Source organism: Podarcis erhardii (genome assembly GCF_964252035.2).
Source record: "Podarcis erhardii genome assembly, chromosome: Z".
In the NCBI taxonomy this organism is placed as follows: Eukaryota; Metazoa; Chordata; class Lepidosauria; order Squamata; family Lacertidae; genus Podarcis; species Podarcis erhardii.
The window spans coordinates 2,349,863-2,376,210 of NC_138504.1; the positions used below are offsets into that span (position 1 = coordinate 2,349,863).

Sequence of the window (26,348 nt, forward strand, 5' to 3'; positions counted from 1 at the left end):
CAGGCAGATAATGACAATTTTCACTGAGACCACAGTAAATGTGTGGTGTGTTTGTAAACCTTAACCTTAACCCAATAACAGCCTCCCTCCAATCTTACAATTATCATCGGAGGCGGGGGCGGGACAGGGGGTCTCTCACTAGGACAAATATAAATCTCCCACCCTGCATGCTGGAGTCTTCATGAAAACTGCACACACACTCTGCTGTCAGTGTACAATAGCCTGCCTTACTTCACTATAATGAACGTCCATCATCCCCGCGTCTTCTTTCATCGCCCCCTCTTCATCAATATTGGGTGTAATTTTCTTGAAAGATGAGCATCCAGCTGGAAATAGTTCTACAGTCAGAAGGAGAAAGATCAGTGGGAAGGGAACAAACCACATGGAGATTATGCATCTCACATTTTACCTGCCCCTGGCGTCACTAGCATTGACTGCTGTCTGTGTGTTTGCATTGCAGGGCATGGAATCTAGCTGTCTCGTGCATGATTTGCTCATTGTTTCATTTATTTACTTTGATAAATATGCCCACCGCTTTTCAAGAAAAAATGCCTCTTAAAGCAGCTTACAAGCCAGGAACAATGAAGTACAATTTACAACCATATGAAATCCTGCAAAAATCTCTTTTCTACATTTCAAAATAAACATTTTACAAACTTTAAAATATCCAATGACTTCCCTTCTTCTCCTTCCATGATTCATATTACATATCATACATTCCTGCATATTTTACTACTGTATAGCCATTCAAATCAATTCCCCACTTTTACATCAATCCAATATTGTTTACTCTGTTGAATTTATCTTAATGGTGCCAGAGTTTTCAGCTGTGTACAATAATTTTCCATATATTCAATAAATATTTACCTCTCTCCTTTAAATATAGTTCCAGTTACAGATAGGTAGCCGTGTTGGTCTGCCATGGTCAAAACAAAATAAAAAAATTCCTTCCAGTAGCACCTTAAAGACCAACTGAGTTAGTTCTAGGTATGAGCTTTTGTGTGCATGCACACTTCTTCAGATACACTGAAACAGAAGTCACCGGACCTTTCTATATAGTGAGAAGGTGGGGAGGGGTATTACTCAGAAGGGTGGTGGGAATGGGTGATTGGCAGATAGCTGCGATGAGCCTGTTGACGACTCTTAACGACTGCAATAGGTCTGACAGGAAAAAGCAAGGGGTGAGAAGGTGAAAAATGGCTTTGTCATGTATAATGAGATAAGAATCCAATGTCTTTGTTCAAACCAGGTCTCTCCATAGTTTTAAGTTTGGTGATAAGTTGCAATTCAGCAGCTTCTCTTTCCAGTCTATTTCAGAAATAGACTGGAAAGAGAAGCTGCTGAATTGCAACTTATCACCAAACTTAAAACTATGGAGAGACCTGGTTTGAACAAAGACATTGGATTCTTATCTCATTATACATGACAAAGCCATTTTTCACCTTCTCACCCCTTGCTTTTTCCTGTCAGACCTATTGCAGTCGTTAAGAGTCGTCAACAGGCTCATCGCAGCTATCTGCCAATCACCCATTCCCACCACCCTTCTGAGTAATACCCCTCCCCACCTTCTCACTATATAGAAAGGTCCGGTGACTTCTGTTTCAGTGTATCTGAAGAAGTGTGCATGCACACGAAAGCTCATACCTAGAACTAACTCAGTTGGTCTTTAAGGTGCTACTGGAAGGAATTTTTTTATTTTGCTTTAAATATAGGTTATTCTTGCTCTCTTATTCTGTGTGTTAAGCCTGCAAGTTCTGAATATTCTAACATCTTAAATTGCCAGTCCTCTTGACAAGGGACCTTGCTCACTTTCCATTTTGGGGCTAACAGAACATGGGCTGTTGTTGTTGCATACATAAATAAACTTTTCTGGCACCTGGGGATTTCTCTCTGGGTTATTCCCAACAAAAAGGACTCTTGTTTTTTTTTTGGGGGGGAGGTAAATTTAAACATTTTTCCCCACCAAGGAGTGTCGCAACAACAGCTCCTCCCCTAACACCACCCTCTGTCCCCAACCAGAAAGGAAAGAGCGCAGCCATTGTAAGACTGTGTCCTGAATCCCCATGTCGGCAAGGTGGTGGTCCAAAAGTTCGTGATTGACCATGTTGAAGGCTCCTGACAAGTCTAAAAGGATTAGCAGCCCCGACCCGCCTCACTCCAACTGCCTACGGAGATCATCTGTTAGAGGCTGAGGGACCCTGATAGATTCCATCAGGCCTTGTGGGACCCTGCTCCCCCTGGCGGCTCATTGGGTGAGCTTGTTGAGGGCTGGAATACCAGGCTCTTGGCAGCCATCAATGAGATCGCACCTAGACGCCAGAAACTGGGGCCCCTGGTTCACCAAGGAGCTCCGGAAAATGAAGCAGGACCTCAGACGGCTAGAGTGAGTACGGCAGGGAGCCTGTGACAGAGTGTCAAGAACATCATATAGGACGCTTATGAAAGCCTATGAGATGGCTATGAAAGCTGCTAAGAAATCTTACTTTGCAGCTTCCATTGCATCCGCTAGCTCTTGCCCGGCACAACCTTTTAGTATAATTGGGTCTCTAGTATAATTGGGTATCTGGAAGGCCAGATTTAAATATGAATCTGACACACAGCTGTGAGGCATTTGCGAGCTTTTCACGGAGAAAGTTTTGTTGCTCCTCCGTGACCTCCCTGCCAATTTGGATACAATAACAGAACTGGATGGAGGCCCCTCGACTGTTTCGGAGCCAGTATTGGACCACGTCCACATCGGATACTCCCAGCCAATGTGGACAGACTCCTCCGAGCTGGAAAGCCCACCACCTGTCCTCTTGACCTGTGCCCATCCTGGCTGATTAGAGCGTGTCCAGATGAGGTGCAGGCCCCCCTGGGTGACATCATTAATTTGTCCCTTGGCATGGGGACATTCCCAGGGGAGCTGAAGGAGGCAGTGGTGCGTCCGCTCTTAAAGAAAACATCATTAGATCCTTTAGATCTATCCAATTACCGCCCAGTTTCGAATCTTCCATATCTGGATAAGGTGATTGAGAAAGTGGATGCAGAACAGCTTGGTGGATTTCTGGATGAAAAATCGGCCTTGGATCCATTCCAGTCCGGCTTCCGTGCTGGTCATGGGACCAAGACAGCTTTGGTCGCCCTAACAGATGATCTCTGTTGGCAGTTGGTTTGAGGCGGGTCGGGGCTGCTGATCCTTTTAGACTTGTCAGCAGCCTTTGACATGGTTGATCACGAACTCCTGGACCACCGCCTTGCTGACGTGGGGATTCAGGGCACAGTCTTATAATGGCTGCACTCTTTCCTTTCTGGTCGGGGACAGAGGGTGGTGTTAGGGGAGGAGCTGTTGCTGCACCACTCCTTGGTGTGTGGAGTCCCGCAGGGTGCAATTCTCTCCCTGATGCTTTTTAATATCTTTATGAACCCCCTCGCCCAGCTTGTCCAGAGCTTTGGTCTGGGCTGCCATCAGTATGCTGATGACACCCAACTCTATCTGTTGATGGACGGCCGACCTGACTCGGCCCCAGACACACTGGTCAGATGTCTGGAAGCTGTGGCTAGATGGTTGCATGCGAGCCGGTTGAAGCTAAATCCTTCGAAGACAGAGGTCCTTTGGCTGGGTTGGGACAATATGGGGTTGGGGGGCCAACTCCATCTCTTGCAGGGACACAATTAGTGCCAGCATCTTTTGTCAAGAGTTTGGGTGTAATCCTCGACGCCTCCCTTTCCATGGAGGTGCAGGTTGCAGCCACAACAAAGGCGGCATTTTTCCATCTCCGCCGTGCTAAGCAGTTGGTCCCTTACCTCTTAAACCCTGATCTCACCACTGTGATCCATGTGATGGTCACCTCCAGGCTTGATTACTGTAACTCACTGTATGTGGAGCTGCCTTGAAGCTGACCCAGAAACTCCGGCAGGTGCAGAATGCCACGGCGAGACTCCTTTCGGCGTCTTCGCCGTGGGCTCACATTCATCCAGTGCTATACCAGCTGCCCTGGCTCCCGGTGGAGTACAGGGTCAGGTTTAAGGTGCTGGTTTGACCTTTAAAGCCCTATACGGCCTAGGACCCTCGTACCTATGGGACCGCTTCTCCTGGTATGTCCCATGGAGGACATTACGGTCTACAAATAATAACACCTTGAAGATCCCAGGGCTCAGAGAGATTAGGCTGGCCTCAACCAGGGCCAGGGGCTTTTCGGCCTTGGCCCTGGCCTGGTGGAACGCTCTGCCACAAGAGATCAGGGCCCTGTGGGATTTGACATCTTTCTGCAGGGCCTGCAAGATGGGGTTGTTCCGCCTGGCCTTTGGTCAGGCTCAGCCTGACTCCCCTTTTCTTTTTTTATAAGAACTAATATGAAAGGGGCCTCCCAGCATTCTCACAGGCCCATATAAGACCAGCGTAAACAGTTGGGCCAATGAGCACTTACTGTTCCCAACCCTAACCCTGTGGAAAGCCATCTAATTCGACTTTAATTTGATTTTGACCTGTCATTTAAATATTGTTTGATTTTATACTAATGTTATATATTTGATGTTAACTGCCCTGAGCCTGACTGCGGCCGGGGAGGGCGGGATATAAATAAAAGTTGTTGTTTTTTTAATGATGATGATGATGATGATGATGATGCCTGTACAAGCCCCTTTCTCCCTCCTCACGCCCTGGACTAAAGAGTCAGGTTCGGTTTTGCAGAAACCATTGTTTGCCTTCTATGAAGTACTACAGTCATGAATTTAATTTCTGACATTGTGAGGTGGAATGGTCCCTGGAAAGTCCATTTTAATCCAGTGCAGCAATGAACCGCAAACCACATGCGCTTGTTCCTTATTCTATTCCAAATCCACAACAAGGTTGGCAAGGGTCCCACTTCTCTTTTTAACAATAAATAAATGGCACATACTTATGCATTTCTCCAATACAAGTGTGTGTGAGGACAGAGAACTGTATTCACAAAGTGAAGGCATCAGGTGATAACAGAAATGTCATGTACATTTTCCAAAAAATACTGGGTCTTAGTCAACTCACTTTCCTTCATTGTAGACCCATTGCAATTAATGAACCTAACTTCATTAATTTCAGTGGGTCTATTCTGAGGAAAACCTAACTCAGTACCACCCACTATGTTGCTGAACAACTCCAAGCATGCCTGGAGAATGCGAACCATTTGGATACCTTCCAATCAGGATTCAGGCCTCATCATGGGACTGAAATAATAATAAAAATATAATAATAATAATAATAATAATAATAATAATAATAATAATAATAATTTGTACCCCGCCAATCTGGCTGGGTTTCCCCAGCCCCTCTGGGCGGCTTCCAACAGAACACTAAAATACAATAACCTATTAAACATTAAAAGCTTCCCTAAAGAGGGCTGCCTTCAGATGTCTTCTAAATGTCAGGTAGTTGTTCATCTCTTTGACATCTGATGGGAGGGCATTCCACAGGGCGGGCGCCACTATCGAGAAGGCCCTCTGCCTGGTTCCCTCCCTGTAAGAAGCGAAGTTACAATTTAGCAGTTGCTAAATTGCTGAATTTCTAACTGCTGAGGGGCTGGTGCTGCAGCCCTATAAGGTTAGGGGTGGAGGATAGAAGAATATAATTGTAGAGTTGGAAGGGACACACCTAGTCCAACCCCCTGCCATGCAGGAATCAAACAATCCCTGATGGATGGCTACCCAGGCTATAAGACTATGTAGCTACAGTGTCATAACCTCACCCACCCAAGGTTCAGCTCAGCCTCTGCTGCCACTTTGCTCCCTCCCTCAGGCAGGTCCAGATCCCCCTGGGCTCTAACTTCCTCCATTGTGGGAATGACTCTGGCTCGAAGCCAGCAGAATCCAAAAGCAATCCATTACAAAACAAAGAAAACACGGGATGGTGTGCCAGCTTCAAGATGATGCAAGAACTGCAGAAACGAGCCCACACTCCACAACGCAACTGCAATTGCCCTGCAGCACGAAACAAACCTTCCGAAAACAGAGCCCACACTCCACAACGCAACTGCAATTGCCCTGCAGCACGAAACAAACCTTCCAAAGTTCTGCACACTTGAAACTTCTTCAAAATCACTTACTTTTTCGATGAAGGAACTCTGCCACCAAAGCTGCAATGTGAATGTAACACATGGCTGCCTGTAAAACAAGGGCAGAGTTTAGTGCCATGAGTAACCCCCAGCCCCACATGTCTCATCCAGGGAGCCCAGGGCCAGGCAAAGCAATGAATTACCTCGGAGAAATCTCCGTTCTTGAAGTGGATCTTGGCCATGCTGTCCAGCCAGGTCTTCCTTAGCTCTGGTGTGCTGGCGTAGGACTTGGCCAAACTGTATTGCAGGTCAACCAGCATCTCAGGGTCCTTCTCATGCTCCTTCATCTGAGCTGTGGCCATCAGCACTGTCCGGATCCTCTTGGTGAGGTCTTTCACTTCAGACGGAAAAGACGTCGACTGACATGAAAAAGCCAAGAGTCAGGGTGAAGGCAGATGTGAAGCGGGGGGCTGGGGGTGCCTCTTTACTGTGTTTGTGGGATTCAAGCACATTCTGGAACTTCCTGTTGGCCACTGTGAAAATTAGATGCTGGACTAGATTGGCCAATGGCCAGGCACAGCAGAGGCTCTTATTAACTTTTGTTTGTGCATTTGAAATGGATGAATGGCTCCCGAGCACAACACTCTCACTTAAAAAACCCCAAAACACAGAGACATTTTGCAGTTTGGAAAGTGATGGGGAAATACAAAGAGCAGTCTCCTTTGTGCAGCTGTGGATTCTCCTTCCTTGGAGGTTTCTAAGCAGAGGCTGGATGGCCATCTGTCATGGATGCTTTAGCTGAGATTCCTGCATTGCAGGGGGTTAAACTACAGGACCCTCGGAGTCTTCTCCAACTCTACAATTCTATGATATAAAAGCTTGAGCTAAATTAATTCCTAACAGGAAGATGTGTAAACTCCTCACAAGCAGATCAGGATGAATGCACAATGAATACTTGTGGTCATAATCGCCCCATAAACCATTAAGAATTAGTGCTCAATAAAGTGCATGGTTTAAGAATACAGGAAGCTGCTTCATGCTGAATCAGACCCTGGATCCAGCTAGCTCAGTATCGTCTGCACAGACTGGCAGCATCAGTCCTGGGTTTCAGGCAGAAGTCTCTCACATCCCTACCTGGAGATCATAGAATCATAGAGTTGGAAGAGACCACAAGGGCCATCGAGTCCAACCCCCTGCCAAGCAGGAAACACCATCAGAGCACTCCTGACATATGGTTGTCAAGCCTCTGCTTAAAGACCTCCAAAGAAGGAGACTCCACCACACTCCTTGGCAGCAAATTCCACTGTCAAACAGCTCTTACTGTCAGGAAGTTCTTCCTAATGTTTAGGTGGAATCTTCTTTCTGGTAGTTTGGATCCATTGCTCCGTGTCCGCTTCTCTGGAGCAGCAGAAAACAACCTTTCTCCCTCCTCTATGTGACATCCTTTTATATATTTGAACATGGCTATCATATCACCCCTTAACCTCCTCTTCTCCAGGCTAAACATGCCCAGCTCCCTTAGCCGTTCCTCATAAGGCATCGTTTCCAGGCCTTTGACCATTTTGGCCGCTCTCCTCTGGACACGTTCCAGTTTGTCAGTGTCCTTCTTGAACTGAATTCCAGGATTGAACCTGGAATCTTCTGCATGCAAAGCAGGTGCTCTAACACAGAGGTACGGCACCCCTCCCTAATCAGCTGCTGCATAAGCTTTGCACAAGCGAATCAGGGTAATTGAACTCTAAATAGGTTGTCTGGAGAAGCCTCTAGGGTCAGATAAGAACATAAGAAGAGCCTGCTGGATCAGGCCAATGGCAGGATTCAAGCACAAATGCCTTCTCCCCTTCTGCTGTTTTCAGCGGCTGGTATTTGGAAGTATTGCTGCCCCAAACAAGAGATCTCCCAGCTTCCAGAAGAGTTTATCTCAATGTAAAAGCAGCAGTGCCACACCCCCCCCGCCGCTTCATACCAGATCTGCGTAACAGGAAAATGTTTACCCCTCTTTGCAGTTTCCTCATCTAAACCGCACCCCTCCTCCCAAGCTGGTATTAGTCTACCTACTTGCACCCCCACCCCCCATTATGTGGAACTAACAGCAGAGTTTTTTGCAGGGGAGGGAGAGGTGACCACAGGGCTGAGGAATATTAACCAGTCCCATCAAAATGGGAAGCCCCCGCACCTGTTCTTCAAAAGGTGATGGCTCCCCGGTTGTGAAATGCCACCCTAGTGAGGTGTGCCTGCCTCCACTGTTATCAAACTTCAAAGCACTTCATGGCTGAAGAACACTTTTCCTAGCAACCTCAAAATCACTGGATGGAAGAATGCTTTTAATTGTAATTGCTTTTAGCATGCTTTTAAAGGTAACTGCTTTTGGATGTTTTAAATTATACACGTTTTCAGGGATGAGCCAAAAGCACCCCACCCCCCTGCCAGTTTCACTACCTGTGTGCAGGGTGCAAAGCTAGGAGGCTGTTTTGGCAACCTGGGGAGGCATAAACAGGGGTGAATTGTGGGGTGAACTTACTTGCAGTTGATATGCTGCTGGTGGTTGGTAATTAGTGTCATTCTTGCCCACCACCCCAGACTGAAAACCTTAGCCCTCACTCTGATTTGGCTTCATGACTAAACAGAATTGTCACAAGGCCAACTCAGAGTGAAGGCAGTGCTTTCCACCCCCACTCTAGAGTTTTGTGTGGTGTTGGTGGCAATGAAGAAAATGATGTCTGTCAGCAACTAGGGACACCTCCCCTCCCCAACAAAATAAGATGACTGATGTCATCAATTGGTGTGGGAATGAACAAGGTGAGGTGTGGTTGTAGGTTTCATGAATCTGTCCATACCCCCACCCCTGAGCCACAACTTTCCCAAAAAATTTTTTCAAAAAATTATGGCTCAGTTTTAGATGAGATCCAGATGTGACATTTTGCAGTGCCATTAAAAATAAGTCCAGAGAAAGGAGAACTTGAGAAAGTATCCGCAGGATGTTTGGTTGCAGAGGCAAATGCATGTAAAGCTGTCAGTCAGGGGGTTGAGTTTCCTGTGCCACTGTTACCCCCTCACCTATTACAACCCTGTCCCATCCTTTGCTGGACTTGTACTCCTGGATCTGTTCCTTCACGCCATGGACTTCAGCTGAGGTTCTTTCCAACCATTCAAAAGCAGTATAAATATGCTTCTGCTTTGCATGCCGAAGGTCCCCAATGCATTCCAAGGTGGGGTTGGGAATGTCCCCTGCCTGAAACCCTGGAGAGTGGCTGCCAGTCAGGGTATGGAACTTGATAGGCCACTTGTCTGACTTGGCATATAGATTTTTATGTTCCTATTGGCCTGGCCTCTCTCTTCTTTTTGATTCGTTGAATAATAATAATAATAATAATAAATTTTATTTATATCCCGCCCTCCCCAGCCGAAGCCGGGCTCAGGGCGGCTAACAATAATCAAATAATCAAATAATCACACATTCAAAATATTCATTATAAAAATTAAAATCAAATTAAATTAGTGGCAACCAATTAAGCAATATTCTGTGCAGGTTGCCAGAGGAGGGAGTCAGGCTGCGCCCTGACCAAAGGCCTGGTGGAACAACTCTGTCTTGCAGGCCCTGCGGAAGGATGTCAGGTCCCGCAGGGCCCTAGTCTCTTGTGACAGAGCGTTCCACCAGATTGGAGCCGCAGCCGAAAAGGCCCTGGCTCTAGTTGAGGCCAGCCTAACCTCTCTGAGGCCTGGGACCTTGAGGATGTTATTATTTGCAGACCGTAGGTTTCTCTGTGGGGCATACCAGGAGAGGCGGTCCCGTAGGTACGAGGGTCCTAGGCCGTATAGGGCTTTAAAGGTTAAAACCAGCACCTTAAACCTGATCCTGTACTCCACTCAAACTTACCTTCACTGGCCGGTCACTGTTGGCAAAGTTATTGATAATTGAGAGTGATTCTTGGAACCTCGACCCTCCGCTAAGTGCCACATCAGCTATCAGCTGGCTTACAGCAATAATGATCTATTGAAGAAGCAGAAGGCTTTGTTTTCAGACTTATACAGGCTGGAAAACCCACATCAGTCAACTGGAAATCAAAGGAATGCCAATTTTGCACACACACAAACCAGTTTCCCCCAGGATGGTAGTCCCTAAACTGAACATTGCAAGAAAATGACCACTTAAATGAGAACCTCCCGTGAGCAAACTGGCTGCTCACATAGGGGAGGGTGCCCGCTGCAGCTCTGCACAGGATGATGCTCTGAGACAAGCTCCTTCCAATTTGTGCCTGGTAGGGGCAGATGGTTCCACTGGGTTTCTGTTTCAGGCATGAATAATTCCAGATGGGGGGAGGGGGCACATCTGCTCTTGGAGAAGGCTGCTTGCTATTACCTCTGGATCTATCATCGTTTTAGACTGGCCTCCTTCTGATCAAGGGACATTGCAAAAATGGTGCCTTGTGCAGCTGGGAGCCAGTGTGATTTACTGGCTAGAGTTCTGGATTAGCGGGGAGAAGACCTGGCCTCAAATCCCCACTCAGGCATGAAGGTTGTGGGTGGGCTTGTGCCATCATTCTCTCTCAGCCTTCCTGGCAGTGTTTCTGTGAGCATCAAAGGTGGGAGGGGCCTGTCAAATGATGTACGTTGCTCAGAATTCCTCGGAGGGGATGGAATAATAAATAAATGTGCCCACTCCCAGAACACCCTTCTAGCACATTCACAACTTTTTACTCTGGAGATTTAATTTACAAGAACAGCAGAATGATTCATGTGTTTGAACTGCATTAAAATATTTCACATGAACCTATTCCATACCCTGCCTTTTCGTTTTTTGAAGAACTCACCACACACAGGGGAAATATATATGAAACCTCCATGTGCCTCTGTGGGAGCGAAACAGTTAACATAAAAGTCGCGTAAACAAACCTGGAAGGGAGCTGAGCTCTTTGCATGCAATGCTGGCCCCGTGTGCCAGATCCTGCATTCAGCTCAGCTCGCCTGCCTTCGCCCCCTCAACACCCCCTCCACCCACGCCCTGCCAAGACTTCCCCTTTCACTAACCTGGAGGTGGGTTCTTAGAAAAGTTTTCCGCTTAGTGAACTCAAAGTTATTTCTCATGAGGAGGTAGAGGAGGGCAGAGGCCTCATTACGGGTTGAGCTGAGCTTGGATGTGCAGCACTTGAGGACCTCGTAGCAGAAGGCGGCACACATGTTGACTCTCCCCTTGAAGAAGGCCGAGGGGAACTGGATGGGGTGGAAGGTCAGGCAGAGGTTAAAGGCAGGGCAAACGTGGGGGCAGCAAGAAGAACAACGTTCCCTTCTTAAAAAGCATGACAAGTTTCAGCTAATCATGTGCCCATCATGGTGGAAGTGGTTATAAGATATTGTTAATGAATTAGACTGATCAATCACTTTTTATTTTTAGACAAAAGTAGCTCAAAGCAGCTTAACAACAGTAAATGAACAGCACTAAAACCATCATAAAGAAATACCCCAAACTTGTTCATAGTTTTAAAGGGCAGGACTAAAATATCCCACTCACTGATGGAAGCCACAGGCAGCTAAAAGCCAATAGCCTGGTGGAAAATAAACAGGGTTTTTTGCCTGGCGCCTAAATATATGCAAAGATGTTGCCAGGTAAGCCTCCTTGGGGAGAGCATTCCAGAAATGGGAAGTCCCTGCAGAAAAGGCCCTGTTGCCACCCTCTGAGCCTCTTGTGGAGCAGGCACACAAAGAAGGGCCTCAGATGATGATCACAGGGTCTGGGGAGTTCATATGGGGAGAGGTGGTCCTTGAGGTATTTCAGTCCTGAGCTGTTTAAGGCTTTATAGGTCAAAACTTCTCAATGTGGGAGTAAAATAGGAACCCCTCCACAAAGCTGGTGAATCAGCTGTGGTAAAAGAAGGCTAGTTCACATCTATCTAGTGAATTGCTTCAGGATATCTCTTGGGAAGCAGTCCATAAATAAAATAAATAACAATCATCAAGAATCACTCTCCTTCACCTACCTTGTTGATGAAAGCTCTCAGAGAGGCAAAGACGTGCTTAAGGGCTGCTTCTGACTGCCCGTTTTTGAGGAAGGCAATATGAATATCGAACACCTTTTTCATCAGTGGGTTGTGCCCATCATTGTTTAAGAGCTGGTTCTGGAAAAAATGGGTGAGGGTTCATTTTGGTGGGCTGGCACAGCAAGCACATGTTTCCAGAAAACAGCTTATTGGCACTTGCCCCAGACTGAGCAGGCAATTAACACACCTCTGAATGCCTGCACCAAATTAGTGCTGGACAAGTACACAAGAGTAGGGGCCACAAATGGTAACAGAAAATGTAATCTGGTGTGGTTTTTTTTTGGGGGGGGCAGCATTTTCTGGAACCAAGGTGGTACTGCTACATCACAAAAATGTAACTTAAAATCTGAACAGCAGCATAAGCATACTAGACCAGCCACTTTTAGAAGGCTGGCAAGGGTTTTGTTAGAGGACCCAGAGCAGTGGACTCCATGGGTTTCTAATAGGTCAGAAGAAAGCTGTGAAGATGCCACTTGTAACAATTTGGAAAGAAAGTCGCTGGACCTCAAAAAAGATACTGGAGAACTAGAGAAGGCTGAGAAAATGGGCAACCAAAATGATTAAGGAATGGCTTTGTTGTCTGGAGAAATGGCTAGTAAGACTGGTGAGTGGGGGACATGATCCAGGTGCATAAAATGGGGAAAGTGGATAGAGAGAGGTTTTTTCTCCCCCTCTCGTTACGCAGAACTCATGGACATCCAAATAAGCTGAATGCTGGAAGATTTGGGATAGATGAAAGAAATACCTTCTTTGCATGTATGGAATTCATTCTCACCAAATGTAATGATAGCCACCAACTTGAATGGCTTTAAAAGAGGGTTGCACAAATCCATAGAAGATAAGACTATCAGTAGCTATTAGCCCTGATGGCCATGCTCTGCCTCCATGGTTGGTGGCAGTAGTGCTTATTGAGCAGCAGTTGCCGGAAGCTGCAAGAGGGGAGAGTCCTGCTCTTGCTCTCAGGTCCTGCTTGTGGGCCTTTGTGGCCACTGTGAGAAGAGGAGGCTGGGCTGGACAGAGCCCCTTTGGCGCTCTTGACCTGCCCTGAACAAGGAACACAAGACCCTTGCCACTTGCCCTCCAGTAAGTCATCTCTAGTGCACAAATTAAATCTTCCTCTCTTGTTTTATCCATTTTTATAAGGGCATTAGACTCCTTGGCTAACTGCAAAGGAATGCCAGACAAGCACCGCCTGTTCTTCTCCTCAATAAAAAACACATTAAAAACAAAAACACAAAGGGAAATATTAAACACCCCGGGTGGGAGGGGATGCTCCAGTTGCACAGGGCACCGTTGGCTGGCAAGCCCACTTTCTCTGCTATAGAAGGCAATCAGACACTGTTCTATCACCACAGGAAGCCTCAGTGAGGGCAGGAAGTCTTTCTGACAGCATGGTCCCTGTGCATCATGCTAAAAGATAGTAACACAGGAGGATGGAAGACAAGACATCCCTGTGCTAACAGAGTGATGGCAAGATGTGCCCCTCTTTGGCTGCATCCAAGAGACAGGCTCTTCCTAAAACATCACCAGAAGCCTGCCAAGCAGCAAGAGTAGGGGTGGCCAGCAAAGGAAACTCTTTGCACAGAGCCCAACGCTTACCTTGAAGCAATGGGAGAAGAATGAAATGGTGTCCAGGACAGTGAGAGCAACCTCTGTCGCTGTGTTGCCCTCCAGCAAAGCCTGGTGCACAATGTCCGCCTCTGATGTGCCAGCACCTGCGAAGAAGGAAAAGCAGGATGCTGCAAGTGGCATTGACAGGTGTTGCTCTCCGGCCTTTTTTCATTGTAGAAGACAGCAGAAATGGATTTGCAGGCAGGGTTTAAATCTAGGCTTTCTGGAGAGCTTTAGCAAGGGCTATTGGTGGTTTGAAAGGAGAATGTCTTGTAGCTACTATATGTGGGAACTGGGTTCAAGTCCCAGCACATCCACAGATGAATCAAGGTCCTGACTTGGGCTCCCAACTGTAACATGGAAGTCAGAGGCTGGAGGCGGAGTCTCCTAGGTGCATTTGCCCTGTTGTTGTTTCTCAAACACACAAATAGTCTAAGGCAGTGGTCTTTGTTAAGGGTTTTGGGAACTGTAGCTCAGCTAAGATGCTGCCAAACATGTGGTGGAAATTCAGGGCCCCCTCTTTCCTATGATTCACATAGCAGCCACAGAAGCTCCCAGGATGATGCTGCAGTCCAGCTAGTGGCCACACTGCTTGCCCCTCAGCATCTTCTCAACCAACACCTACTGTGGTTAAGGGTGAAGGAGCTGTCCAGGCTGCTCAAGTGCTGGAGACGGGTTTGCATGGCCCCAGCTCTGCTGCGGAGGGCTGGCATCGTCTGGGATTTCCGGTCAGTGCCCATGTGCTTTGACAGCCAAGCATCGTTGACCCTGAAAAAGGAGAGAGGGATTTTTGCTGCGTCATGTCATGCCTACCTGGTGCCAAACAGAGTCCCCAGAGGACAAACCAGGCATGCCCTTGAGTAGCAGGCAGTGATTGAACCCTGGGAGGCAAGCACATGGGGAGAGACCTGCTGGACAACCCTTGGAGCTGTCAGAGGAGCAGGTGGTGCCACCACCACCCAGTCCTTGAGAATGCCAGTACCAAAAGGTCCTGGCCGAAATGCAATGGAGCAGCATTTGCTTATGGACCCAGAGTCAATATGTAGCTTCTGTGTAAGCAATCAGTGGAGCTCCTTTATGACTAGCATTTGGGGCTAGTCATAGGGGGCGCTCTAAGGGGCTGCAGTATATGAGGTCTCCCTCTTGAGCCTTCCAGTTGCTCAATAGCCACCGGCTCCTTGTTCCTTGCATCTGGTTCTGGTTCCCCCTCCATGCCGTGTTTGTGCCTTGCCTGTGCTTTTGGCCTTGAGCTGTTGCTTGACCCAGCCTCCGGGTCACATTTTGGACCCAGTCCAGTTCCCTGAGGAGGACCTTGGCTTGTTGAGACCATGCCACATCTTGCATCCTGCTCTATGGGGCAAGTCTTTTGCTGAGACAATTCTAGGATTTTAGTATTTTAATGTTGCTTTTCCAGTTTGCTTTATCCATTACAAAGGAAGGAAGGAAGGAAGGAAGGGAGAGAAATGGTTCACTTCCCCAACTCTGCAGATCATCACTCAAATCATACCTTGCAATGTTTCTTTTCCCCACATATCTGAAGTGAAATAAACACACTCTAAAGAGAGGAGAAAAAAAGCCATGTAAATGTCATGTGCAAGAAGCAAACGTAAAGGAAGGATGATCTGCTTGCTCCCCACCCGCTCTGAGTCAGATCATTGATCTATTTGCCTTGGTATCACCTACTGGCAGCAGCACTCCAGGATCTCCCCAGCCCTGTCTGGAGGGAATTGAAACAGGAAAATTGTACATGCAAAGCAGATGGGTCTACCACTGAGCTATACATACATACATATATATATATATATATATATATATATATATATATATATACGAAAGCAAATATATATATATATATATATATATATGAGCTTTTTTTGTAAAGAGGTTAAAGTACTTTATTCTGGTTGATGAGGACACTCTTCTATTTCCTCCATTCGTTCTCTTTTAATTTTCATTTATTAGGATTAGGAATGGACAATTCTGTCAATCTTTGTTTTCTCAGTACCCATTTTTCCCAGTCTTAAGTTCAGTTCCCCATATTTTCACAACAGTTTATGATTTTTTTAAAAAGGCCCGCATAAAAATTCATCATCATTTTAGTGCTGATCACTCTTAACATATGCATTTAGTGCAATTTCCCCTAATATAATGCAATTTAATATATGCAGTTTTATGCACATTTTACCCCAGTAGGTGCATTTTTGTACACATTATTTGGCTGGAGAACTACATTGCAAACATTGGAGAAGTGCAGATTTCAAAAGACAGCTGCATTTCTGTTTGCATGTATTGTTTCAGAAAGCAGAAATTAAGTAAATTTGCTTTTAAATGTGAACTGAATCGAATTTCTCCCACTTCCTTAACCAGGACACTTTCCTTCTTTTCGCACCCATTAGGCACCACTAAAGGATATCCAGGAGGCTACCTGAGCAGTTTCCCAGGTGATGGAAAGCTGAAACCTACCTGCCTATTAATTTATTGTTGTATGTAACATACTTACAACCTGCTTTTTAAGAAAGGTATTTTTACAACACTGCTTATAAAAATGCGTAGCAAAACACAAGGAAATATAGTTTTAAACCATTTAAAATATCAATTCCATACTACTGTTGTTGCTTTTTTAAAAAAGAAACACAGCACAAGAACAGGAGAAGCTAACCACACACAGAGCCAGATTGCAGCACGTTTCCGCAGCCCAATTTACATTGACCTCTGAAGGCCACAGAAAAGGACCAGGTTTAGATGAATGCATCCAGGAATGAAGCTTGCCTAAATGAAGTTGCAAACAATACATAGGCCCTGCATCACTTCCCCTAAGGTCAAGAAAAGAAGAAGCTGGCAGGTGGATTTTGAGCAGGCAAAGAGCAGGGAGAGGTTGTCAGCAGTTCCTTCCTCCCTTCCCCCTTGCTGTGCCTCTGCTAAATTGGTAGCCTCCCACAACTGCTTTACAGTGCTGCTATTTTTAAAAAAGAAAAAGAAAAAAAATATTTAACAAAATTTATAAACCACTTGACTGTAAAAACAACCACCTTGACATGGTTTACAATAGTATAAAATAAAACGTTGAAATTATCAATAAAAAGCTGTTGAAAAACAAGTATGAAAAATATTCAAAAGATTATTAGAATCAATGGTAGCTAAAAAGAAATAAGGCAGGTGTAACTACTAGATGTCTGGACAGCCTTGCTTAAACAAGTGTTTCAAGAGGTGTAGGGCGAAGGCGGCTGCCTGATGTCAACAGTGGGTGCTGCCACTCTGAAAGATTGATTTCTTACCAGAGCAGAACTAGTATTATGTGGCTCCTGTAGTGGTGCCAGTTCTGCAGATTGAAGCAGTCGAGTGGGCACATGTGTGGGTAAAGCAGTCCCACAGGTAAACTAATCCAAAGCCATTAAGGGCTTTACATACTAGTAGTGACATGATGAACTTGGCCTGGTAGCCAATTAGCAGCCCGTGCAGAGCTCTGAGCAGAGGTGTTATGTATTGACAGGTCCTGCTGGCAACCCTGCTGCAGAATTCTGCACGAATTGCCATTTCCGGGTCAAGTGCAAGGGAAGATCCACCCAGTGTCAGAACAAACGGTGGTTAAGCTCTACCACGCTCCTGGTCACTGAGGCTACCAGCGTCTCCAGCACAATACTGAATAAAGGAACACCCCCAATCTGTGTGGCTTTCCCTCAGGAAGAGTGCAATCCTGTCCAGGGCAGGCAACTGACCAACTTCCTGGACACAGAAACCACTCACCCACAGCACCTCTGTACTGCCAGGATTCAAGCTCAGATTACTTTCTTTCATCCATCCCACTACTCAGTCCAGGCCCTGCACAGCCTCTCCTCATTCAAACGTTATGGAGAAATAGAGCTGAGTGTCTCCAACACTTATAACAGCCTCTCCCAGTGGCTTCATGTAGATATTAAATAGCAGTGAGGATAAAATAGCGCCCTGAGGCACCCCACAACAAAACCGTCATGGGGCCAAAAAGTCCTCTCCCAATGCTACTCTGTGGACTTGGTCCTGTAGGAAGGGCTTGAACCACTGTATCACAATTGCACCAGCTTTCATTCAGTGGAGCTCTCCAGGAGGATACAATGGCCAATGGTATCAAAAGCAACAGAAAAGCAGGAGCAAAGTCCCTCTCGCCCTGTAAAGGACATCTATCCAAGGTCAACTCAGTCCTGGGCACAGGCCTAAGCTCAGATGGGAGCAGATCTCAATAGTTTGTGTCATCTAAATATGCCTGCAGCTGCCCCACCACAGCCCTCCCCCTCCTCCTTTCCCAATAAGGTGGTATTAGAGTCTGATCCATCGTTATTCCTGTTATCGGTTGATGCCTCCTCCCATGTGAACTGTTGAACTTAGACCTCTGATTTCCAGACTGGGAATGACACAAGTCATTGATTTCCCAGTGGAATCCCAGAGATTTGTAGTGGAATTCTTCCACTTGGAAATATCAACTTTCTCGTACCCAACAACTTTTCCTTTCCCTTTTTAAGATGAAGACTCTCAAACAATGAATAAATAAAAACTTACTCAAGAAGAACAAGGACGTTCATCAGTTCCTGGGGGGATATTTTGTTCCAGTAAGATAACAAGGTATCTGAAATAGAAAGGAAACACAGCTCAAGGCATCTGGTGCCCTCCCTCAAGCCCAGAGTACCAATTACTGGGAGCCCTCCATGAAACGGAAATTATCATGAGTGGTGGAGGGGTGTGACCACCCCTGCATGAGCCAGAGGAGTAAGGCCTTCAAACATGGAAATACTCATGAGCCCCATGGGGACATCTTAGGGAGGCTAGTTGGATTAGGACGAGGCATGGGAGGAGCTCAAGCCGAATTATCTGGGGGAGGGAATGAGCAGGGTGGGGACAGAATGCGTCTGGTCTGTTGGACCTCTGAGCTTCCTTGAAAGGATGCCACAAGCATTGACTTGGACCCTGGAGAGGAACCCAGCGAGGTGTCTGAAGAGAAGCCTGGTCCAATGTTGCCTCATGTTCCTTTCTTGCCTCTATAACTCCCCTCCCCCCCTGCTGGGTGCTCCTCTCAGTGAGTCTCCATCTGCAGAGGGCAAGTCAGAAGACAAGACAGACTTTGAGCAGGTGCTGTTTCCCTCCCCGCTGTCCAGGATGTGGAGACACCAGTGCAGGCCCAGGCCCAACACACTAGAAGGCGATCTGATCCCAGGCCCAACACACTAGAAGGCGATCTGATCTGCTTGGCTAATGCAAAGGCGCTTCTCACTTGCTTGCTACACCAATGCTGTGCTTGCCCTGCTCCTTTACGACAGGAATTCTGGGGGGAGGTCAACTGTTGGAGGAGCATCTTAGCCTGCTTAGCTTGTTGTGACTTTAACTGCTTTGAGCTTTATTAAATTTTCTGGCCAAAACTGCAATCTGAGTTGAAGTTCTTTGCCTAGCGACAACCAGGAGTCACCTTCAATGTTACTTTCCAGCCAACTCACATATCAGAGCCCTGTAATGACTCTAAACGCTAATGAGCAAATGTATGGATCCCAAGAAAGTAGATCATGGTCACTTTGGTCTTCTTCCTGTCATGCTGCTGGTGCGCTGAGTTAACTCATGGTTTGGCTTAGAGGAGGGGTTCACAAACCGTGATCCATGGACTACCAGTGATCAATGAGATTCATTCATGTAGTCTGCAGTGTCTCTGCATTAAATATTCTTACTGATTTTTAAATTGCATTTTAAGTGCTTTTTAAATTTCACTGTGTTTTATCGCATCATCGCTTGAATTTTATGGAATTCAAGCTGAAATGCAATAAAATACAATGTAATAAATAAAAGAAGCAATTGAATACAATTAAAAACCACCCAGCACAACATATTATATTTGCTGCAATAGGCAGAAAAATCACTAAGTGGCCCACCCGTGTTGCAGTGACGTGGGAAAGGCCACGATACCCTTCTTGGACACAGCAAAGCAACTGACCTTCAGAAACCATTTTAATGATGTAAAGGTAGCAGATCAGGAGGCTCCGGATCTCGTACTGGTCCAGCCGCCCGAACTGGGAGATGCTGCTGCGTGTAGAACTTCTCCGCATCTGTTTTAATCATCACATGCCAAAATTGGAACAAGAAAGACAGAAAGAAAGAAAAGAAAAAAGGTTGTTAGTAATGAAGTCCCAGAAGACTAGCCACACGGATCTGTCACATTGTTTAGATTTTAGGGCTTGAAATGGACTCAAGGGCTGAGGCAGAGTCCTAGTCTAGTGAACTACTTGGGGTGGTGTGCATTCAAGGCTCAAACCCCTTTTTCAGGCACGGAAGGCGGTAAGCATGGCAACATGGGCCCCTGTTATTGTTTGGAGGACAATATGGAGCCAGTGGACTGGCCAGGCCTGGTATAAATACAAGGGGCCTGTCCTTCTACAGAGAGGGCCCTTTGGTGTGCCTAGGCTCCCCTCAGGTTCCCACCTGGGGCCTTTCATCTCTGGCTCAAGCTCCACCAAGTGGCCTCAGAGACACTCCCATGGAGAACATTCCCTCCAGCTCTCAATTCAGGCCCCAGCCAGTCCTGATAAGGGCTGACCCTGACACTGCTCTGGTGATGCCTAGCTGAGCGGGAAAGGAGGGATAAGCCCCTCTCATCCCCTCATGACATGCTTCCCCTTCAAGCTTCAGACTCAGCAGCTGTGTTGCACAAAAGGAAAACAGAAGAATTGCAGCTCAACATGGAGCTCTGCTCCAGAGCAACATCTGGAGGGTAGGAAGCAGTGTTGTTTACAAATCTCAAGAGCCACTGCAGAAGAAGAAGCAGCCACTGTCTGCATTCTCTACAGCTTTGGTGGCTGGTCCCCAATTGGGCCTGGAGGGGTGAAGGGCAGAGCAGAGAACAGTAGGTGGAACCAAGGTTCACAACAGATGTAACCCAGTGACTCAGAGCAGGGGGAGTGTGGCCGGCCCTGTTCTGCAGAACAGCATTCTTCCTGAGATACAACAGACATCCACTACCTGCACTTTATGGGAGCAACTGAAGGTGGTTCTGTTCTGACAGGCTTTCCGAGATGGATAACGGAGTCGTTGCCACGAGTATCCACTTGTTAGGGTTTTAGCCTTGTTTTAAATGTACTTGCTGCTTTTGTGTTTTTATCTGTTTCTAATCATCATGTGTAAATCATCTTGATAATGGTGGTTTAGAAGGTGATTAATTAATAAATAGATGGTGATGAATCATAGAATTATAGAGTTGGAAGTAATAATAATAATAATAATAATAATAATAATAATAATAATGGGAGACAGCTCTAGATGGAGACACTTCTCCCTGCACCCCCACTCCCACATTTTCTACTGGTCCCCCTCCTGCACCTTTAACAGCATGCAGAAATTAAGCAGGTGAAGCTATTCACAGCATAGCTCTATCAATGCTGGGAAAAGCCTGCCGCCTGAGCTCCTGTGTGTTTACTTAAAATAGTTCTGGAATATTGGCATTACATTTTCACTGGTGCTGCATTGCTCCGGAGAGCCAGCTGCCCCTTCACTGCTGAGGGATCCTTTGGAGTCTTCCCTCTTCAGGGCAAGCCCATTCTGGAGAGCCGTGCCATAAACTGTAAAGAGAGGAGAAGGTGGTTGCAAGTCAGTTTGCAGGACAGTGCTTCATCCCAGCTCAGTCCAGAAATGAAACAAGATTCTTTCTGAGTTGGAAAAAGTCCACATTACACATCTGTGAAGTGGCCCATTCTCTGGGCACATGGTCAATCCCCTTGCAAGCACTCAGTATTCTGTGGCCACTGACCAAGCATGGCCGAGTACTTAAGCTGTTCAAGACCATTCACTGGATGTACAGCATAAGTGGGATTTGACATCTGGAAGCCAATGCTCGTATCTATAGCAATGTACACCAGTCCCTTTTCCCAAAGGGCAGACAAAAATGTAATTCTATATCCCCAGGATGACTGCCACAGACCGGTACTCTCTTGCTTACGTGAATCTTTGTCGACGATTAGGCTTGACCTGTTGGAAGGCAATGTGAAATTGCACATAAACTCATCTCTGGATGCCTGGTGGGGAAATGAAAAGATGGAAAGGTTTTGGAGGAGGAGATGTTGGCTCATGTTCAAGTCCAAAGCATGAAGAGAGTCAAAAGAAAACCCGCCACCCCATCAATCTTGGGTTATTAGTCATAACAGAGAAATGGAAACCCCACAGACTGACTGGATTGCTGAGTGATAAGAGCAGAAGAAGGCTTTTGCCTCTGCCTTTAACCTTCCCAAAGGGAACTAGGTCACTGCAGCATGATGGGCCAGATGGCCAGCAAAGCTCTTCTGATGTTCTGCCTCCCTTCCAATTACCGTATTTTTCGCACCATAACACGCACCCGACCATAACACGCACATAGTTTTTAGAGGAGGAAAACAAGAAAAAAAATATTCTAAACGAAACAGTGGATGTATGATTTTTGTGGTTCATGCTGTGGCCACAGACATGTGATCTGACGGTGAATTTGGGGTAGCCCAATGCAAAAATCTTGAGGATCCATGTGGATACGTGCTTTGTAACCACGTTTTTGCACCACTGCGGCCCCAGGCAACAGTGGGTGTGTGATTTTTTTGGTGCAAGCTGTAGCCATGGACATGCTATGTGATCTGATGGTGAATTTGGGGTGACCCAGTGCAAAAATCCTGAGGATCCATGTGGATCCGTGCTTTGTAACCACGTTTTAAGTGGGGAGGGAAGGAAAAGCACTCAAGGGACAAGGTGCACGCGTGGGGTGGGTGGAGAAGGATGCTGTTAATAATGCAGAAGAGGGGTATAAGAGAAGGCTCCTCTCCTCTTCCGCTTTGCTCCTTTAAAGGCTCTGCTTCTCTCCCTCTTCCCCAGCTCGCTGAAAAACTTTGCTGCTATTTAGCCCGCTGAGTGGGGAGGAGAAGGGACAGAGAGCCTGCTTGCGAAAAAATTTGCTGCTATTTAGCGAGCTATTCTCTCCCTCCTCCCCAGCTCGCTGAAAAAAACAGCTCCCTCCTCCCGGCTCGCTGAAAAACTTTGCTACTATTTAGCCAGCTGAGTGGGGAGGAGAAGGGACAGAGAGCCTGCTTGCGAAAAAATTTGCTGCTATTTAGCGAGCTGTTCTCTCCCTCCTCCCTGGCTCACTGAAAAAAACAGCTCCGGACTCGTGTAAGCGGCTCCTCTCCTCTCCCGCTTTGCTCCTTTGCAGAAGCAGGCTCTCTGTCCCTCTCTCCTCCCCACTCAGCGGCTCTTCTCCCGCTTTGCTGTTTCAAAGCGAGCCACGGAGGAGGGAAGGAAGGGGAACCATGGATCCTCTGCTGACTGCAGCAGATCCCCCCGCCATCCGTAGGCATTCGCTCCATAACACGCACAGACATTTCCCATTACTTTCTAGGCGGAAAAAAGTGAGTGTTATGGTGCGAAAAATACGGTAATGTGCACACTTCCCACATTGCTGGTGCTGGAAGATGATAAAGTGAACTCTTCCTATGTTGTTTTGACAACAACTACAACTTTTAACCCAAGAGCTTTTTGGGCTGCTTCTATTTCTCTTGTAAATTGGCAGAGCTGGAGTGCATAGCCCCAGGCAATTCTGAATAACACAGCTGTTGTTAGTGTAATAGCTCCACTCTGAGCCCAGTTTCTTGCTCACGCTGCTCTGGATGACATTTGCTTGGCTCTCAAGCCCTGTTCAGAAGTTGTGCCTGAAGACAGAAGGGCCACATGAGTACAGGGGCAAGAGTCACATGCAACTGCCACTCCTCCACTATCCCCAGGAACGTCGGCTACAACCGCTCCACCCTCTGACCTTCCATGTTGAATAGGAAAGGTCTGAACGGGGTTTCTAGACACCTCCTTGCCAGTGGGAACCCTGATAACACAGCCTAGCACTGAGTCAGACCATTGGTCTACGCTGACTGGCAGTGGCTCTCCTGGGTTTCAGGCAGGGGACAAACACCAGCCCTGCTTGGGAAATGCCAGCCTGGGACCTTCTGCCAGCAAAGCCACTGAACCCTAGCCCTTCTGTAATGAGACCCCCAGATGAGACTCAAAGAGACCCCCAGATGCACTTAGAAATAACTTGCAGAACTTTGCACTCAGCAGGAGCATGAAGGGTGGCTGCAGCCCCGCCAGACCCACGAGCACTCCCACCATGGATGTGCAACCTCTAGAGGGGAAGGTCATTCAAGGAGGTTCTTGCAGGAAAGCATGTTCACCACTTGTCTTCTCATGAACCTTTACAAAGCAACTGTACTCTTTGTAAACAGAGCTAAAAACAGACATTCTCCATTAGCTTGAGGGAAATGCAAGTCATTTTTACTACAAAATTACTCACAGAATTTGACATGGTGCTGCCAGAGTAGAGGGTGTCCCGGCCGGCCAGCCGCTGGATGTTCTCCAGAAGAAGTCCAGCCAAGGGCAAGTACAGCAGAGCTATTTTGGCCTGCTGGTTCTGCAAGAGAGAAACGATAACTAAGGGCCAAGCTAGCTGTGACGTATATTTCCTTGTTTTATTTATTTATAACATTTGTTAGTCACTTTATTGATGGAGCCAAGCCATGAGCAGCTTCACCTGTTTAACTTCTGCATGCCATTGTTGCTGTTAAAGATACAGGAGTGGGACCACAGAATCATAGAATAAGAGAGCTGGAAGGGACTGCAAGGGTCATCTAATCCAATCCTTGCAAATGCAATAATATTTTTGTCCAATATGGGGCATGGATCCAGGACCCTGAGATTAAGAGTCTCATGCTCTACTGACTAAGCTACCCGGCTGCTGGGAGTGGAGGTTTGGGGAGAAGTGTCTCCACCTGTAGTTGTATTCATTTATTTATTTTATCCCTTCACCATCATTAGCTGTGATTCTTGCACTGCAAGGGGGTTGGACTAGATGGCCCTTGGGGGTACTTTCCAGGTCCACATTCCTTTGATTCTATGATCTTGCCCAGCGAAACCCAAAGCGACTTACAACCAGGCAGAAAACACCCCTCCCCACCACAGAGACATTAAAACCAAGGGGTGGGGGAGGAAGAAATACATCATAAACATCACACACACTAAAAGGCCACAGATAGTTGAGAGCCAAAGGGCTGCTTATACAGGACTGTTTTTGCCTGGTGTTTCAATGGGTCTTGTCATCTGACATGCAGGCTTTAAAAAATGTATCAGCAAGGTAGGGTGGAGAATTGAAATGCGGGAGACGTCCAATTCAGCTCACATCCAAAGGCAGATCTACTAAAGCTGCACTTCTCAAAACAATATGCAAATTGAAGTATGGCTGTCCTTCAGAATTTGCACTTATTTGAGGACTTCCGGGTTGGCGCCTCCGGCAATGGCGGAGTTCCTCCGATTGGGAGGAATTTGCTCCGTAGGAATCAGGGTCTGACCGCCATGGCGAAGGCGGAGACCCACTAAAATCACAGGCGGGAGAAGCTTGTGAATGTGGGATTTGGCTGGCACCCTTTGCGCCTCCCCTGCTCGTGGGGAAACCCAGTTTTGGGGATCCGGAGCGACGTGGGGTGAGTGGCGCGGTGCTTCGAATTGATTGCTTTTTTCACGGAGTGAAGCCACATTGCTGTTGCCGGAGAGTGCTGACTTTTTCCTGTGGACAATTTGACTTCAAACAACTACCCGTGAGTAGAACGGAAAATTGGATTTACAAACGTCTTAATTTGGTACTGAAACGGGAAGGTTTCAAACAGGAAGTCCGCCTTCCCCTTTGTAAATAGATTGAAGCAAAGAAGCTGCAAGCTAAGGTCTTGGAAAGCCTTATGTAAAGGATTAAACTTCCATCGATTGAAATCATTAAATCCCCCTTGGAAGCAGGAGAAGAGGGGGGAAATTTTGGATTGTGTAGCCTGCAGGAGAGAGTGATAAAAATTAAATTACCACTGCTCTGAACCTAGAAACGGGCTGTCAGTAGATTGACGTTTTGGGAGAGTTCATTGACAGTGAAGAGAACGTATGTTGACAGTTAGTTAAATAAGAGAAATATATTGTTTCCATTGTCCTCTTCTGCGTTTAAAAAGGAGTAAAAGTAACTGAAAATTGAAACTAACTTTACTTTTTGAACTGTGCTTGAAAGGATTGATACAAGTGGAGACTGTTTCCCTCTAGAGGGAGCTTTTGAAACTGTTACAAGAGTGGAACTGTGAGAATCAGGGATTGACCTTGGACCATTTAAGAATGTTGACAGGAGAAGCCTTAGAGACTGCATTACGTAAGATAAGCTACTCGTTGGAACAACTTCACAAGAAGACGGATGTTTTGACTACTAAAATTGATAACTTGGGACAAAAAGTTATTAATTTGGGACAAAAAGTGAGCACCAATACAGAAATTATTCAGGATTTGGTACAGGAATTTACTTTAGCAGGACAAACTGTGGAAAAGGAGAAGGAGAAAGTTGTTGTTGTTGAACCTAAAGTAATACAAGTGGGAGCCTCAGCCTTACAGAGGCAAATTGAGGACTATAAGTTGAGGCCTTTTATGATTGAAACTAGAAAAAGTCAGATTTTGAGGATCGGAGCCTGACCTGGACTGGAAAAGGAAAGTTGGAAAGATCCCTCCATGCAGGGATTAACTGACTTTTGGGACATGGACTTGGGTCAGGAGGAGATTGGAGTTCTGGGGGCCTTTGGATTTGGAGGAATCTTGAAACATGCCCTGAAATACTTTATGGATCTTAGCTTTAACTATGGAAATTTGGCTGACCTGTCGAGAAGGAATA

The 26,348-nt window shown here is 46.5% G+C and overlaps 1 protein-coding gene across 3 annotated transcripts in view; it reads right to left on the bottom strand.

The window, feature by feature from the left end:
* DOCK11 (dedicator of cytokinesis 11) overlaps positions 1-26,348 on the bottom strand; it is a 169,723-nt gene that overhangs the window by 22,978 nt on the left and 120,397 nt on the right. For all 3 annotated transcript variants that reach the window (XM_081846723.1, XM_081846725.1, XM_081846724.1), the window contains exons 32-45: positions 23,955-24,071; positions 21,597-21,672; positions 21,107-21,219; positions 19,602-19,713; positions 18,185-18,251; positions 15,162-15,209; positions 14,280-14,422; positions 13,643-13,758; positions 11,984-12,121; positions 11,037-11,219; positions 9,886-9,999; positions 6,212-6,427; positions 6,060-6,117; positions 232-338 (exon numbers count right to left, since the gene is read on the bottom strand). In XM_081846723.1, the coding sequence (XP_081702849.1) occupies positions 232-338; positions 6,060-6,117; positions 6,212-6,427; positions 9,886-9,999; positions 11,037-11,219; positions 11,984-12,121; positions 13,643-13,758; positions 14,280-14,422; positions 15,162-15,209; positions 18,185-18,251; positions 19,602-19,713; positions 21,107-21,219; positions 21,597-21,672; positions 23,955-24,071 (1,608 nt within the window). The remainder of the gene's footprint in view (positions 1-231; positions 339-6,059; positions 6,118-6,211; positions 6,428-9,885; positions 10,000-11,036; positions 11,220-11,983; positions 12,122-13,642; positions 13,759-14,279; positions 14,423-15,161; positions 15,210-18,184; positions 18,252-19,601; positions 19,714-21,106; positions 21,220-21,596; positions 21,673-23,954; positions 24,072-26,348) is intronic.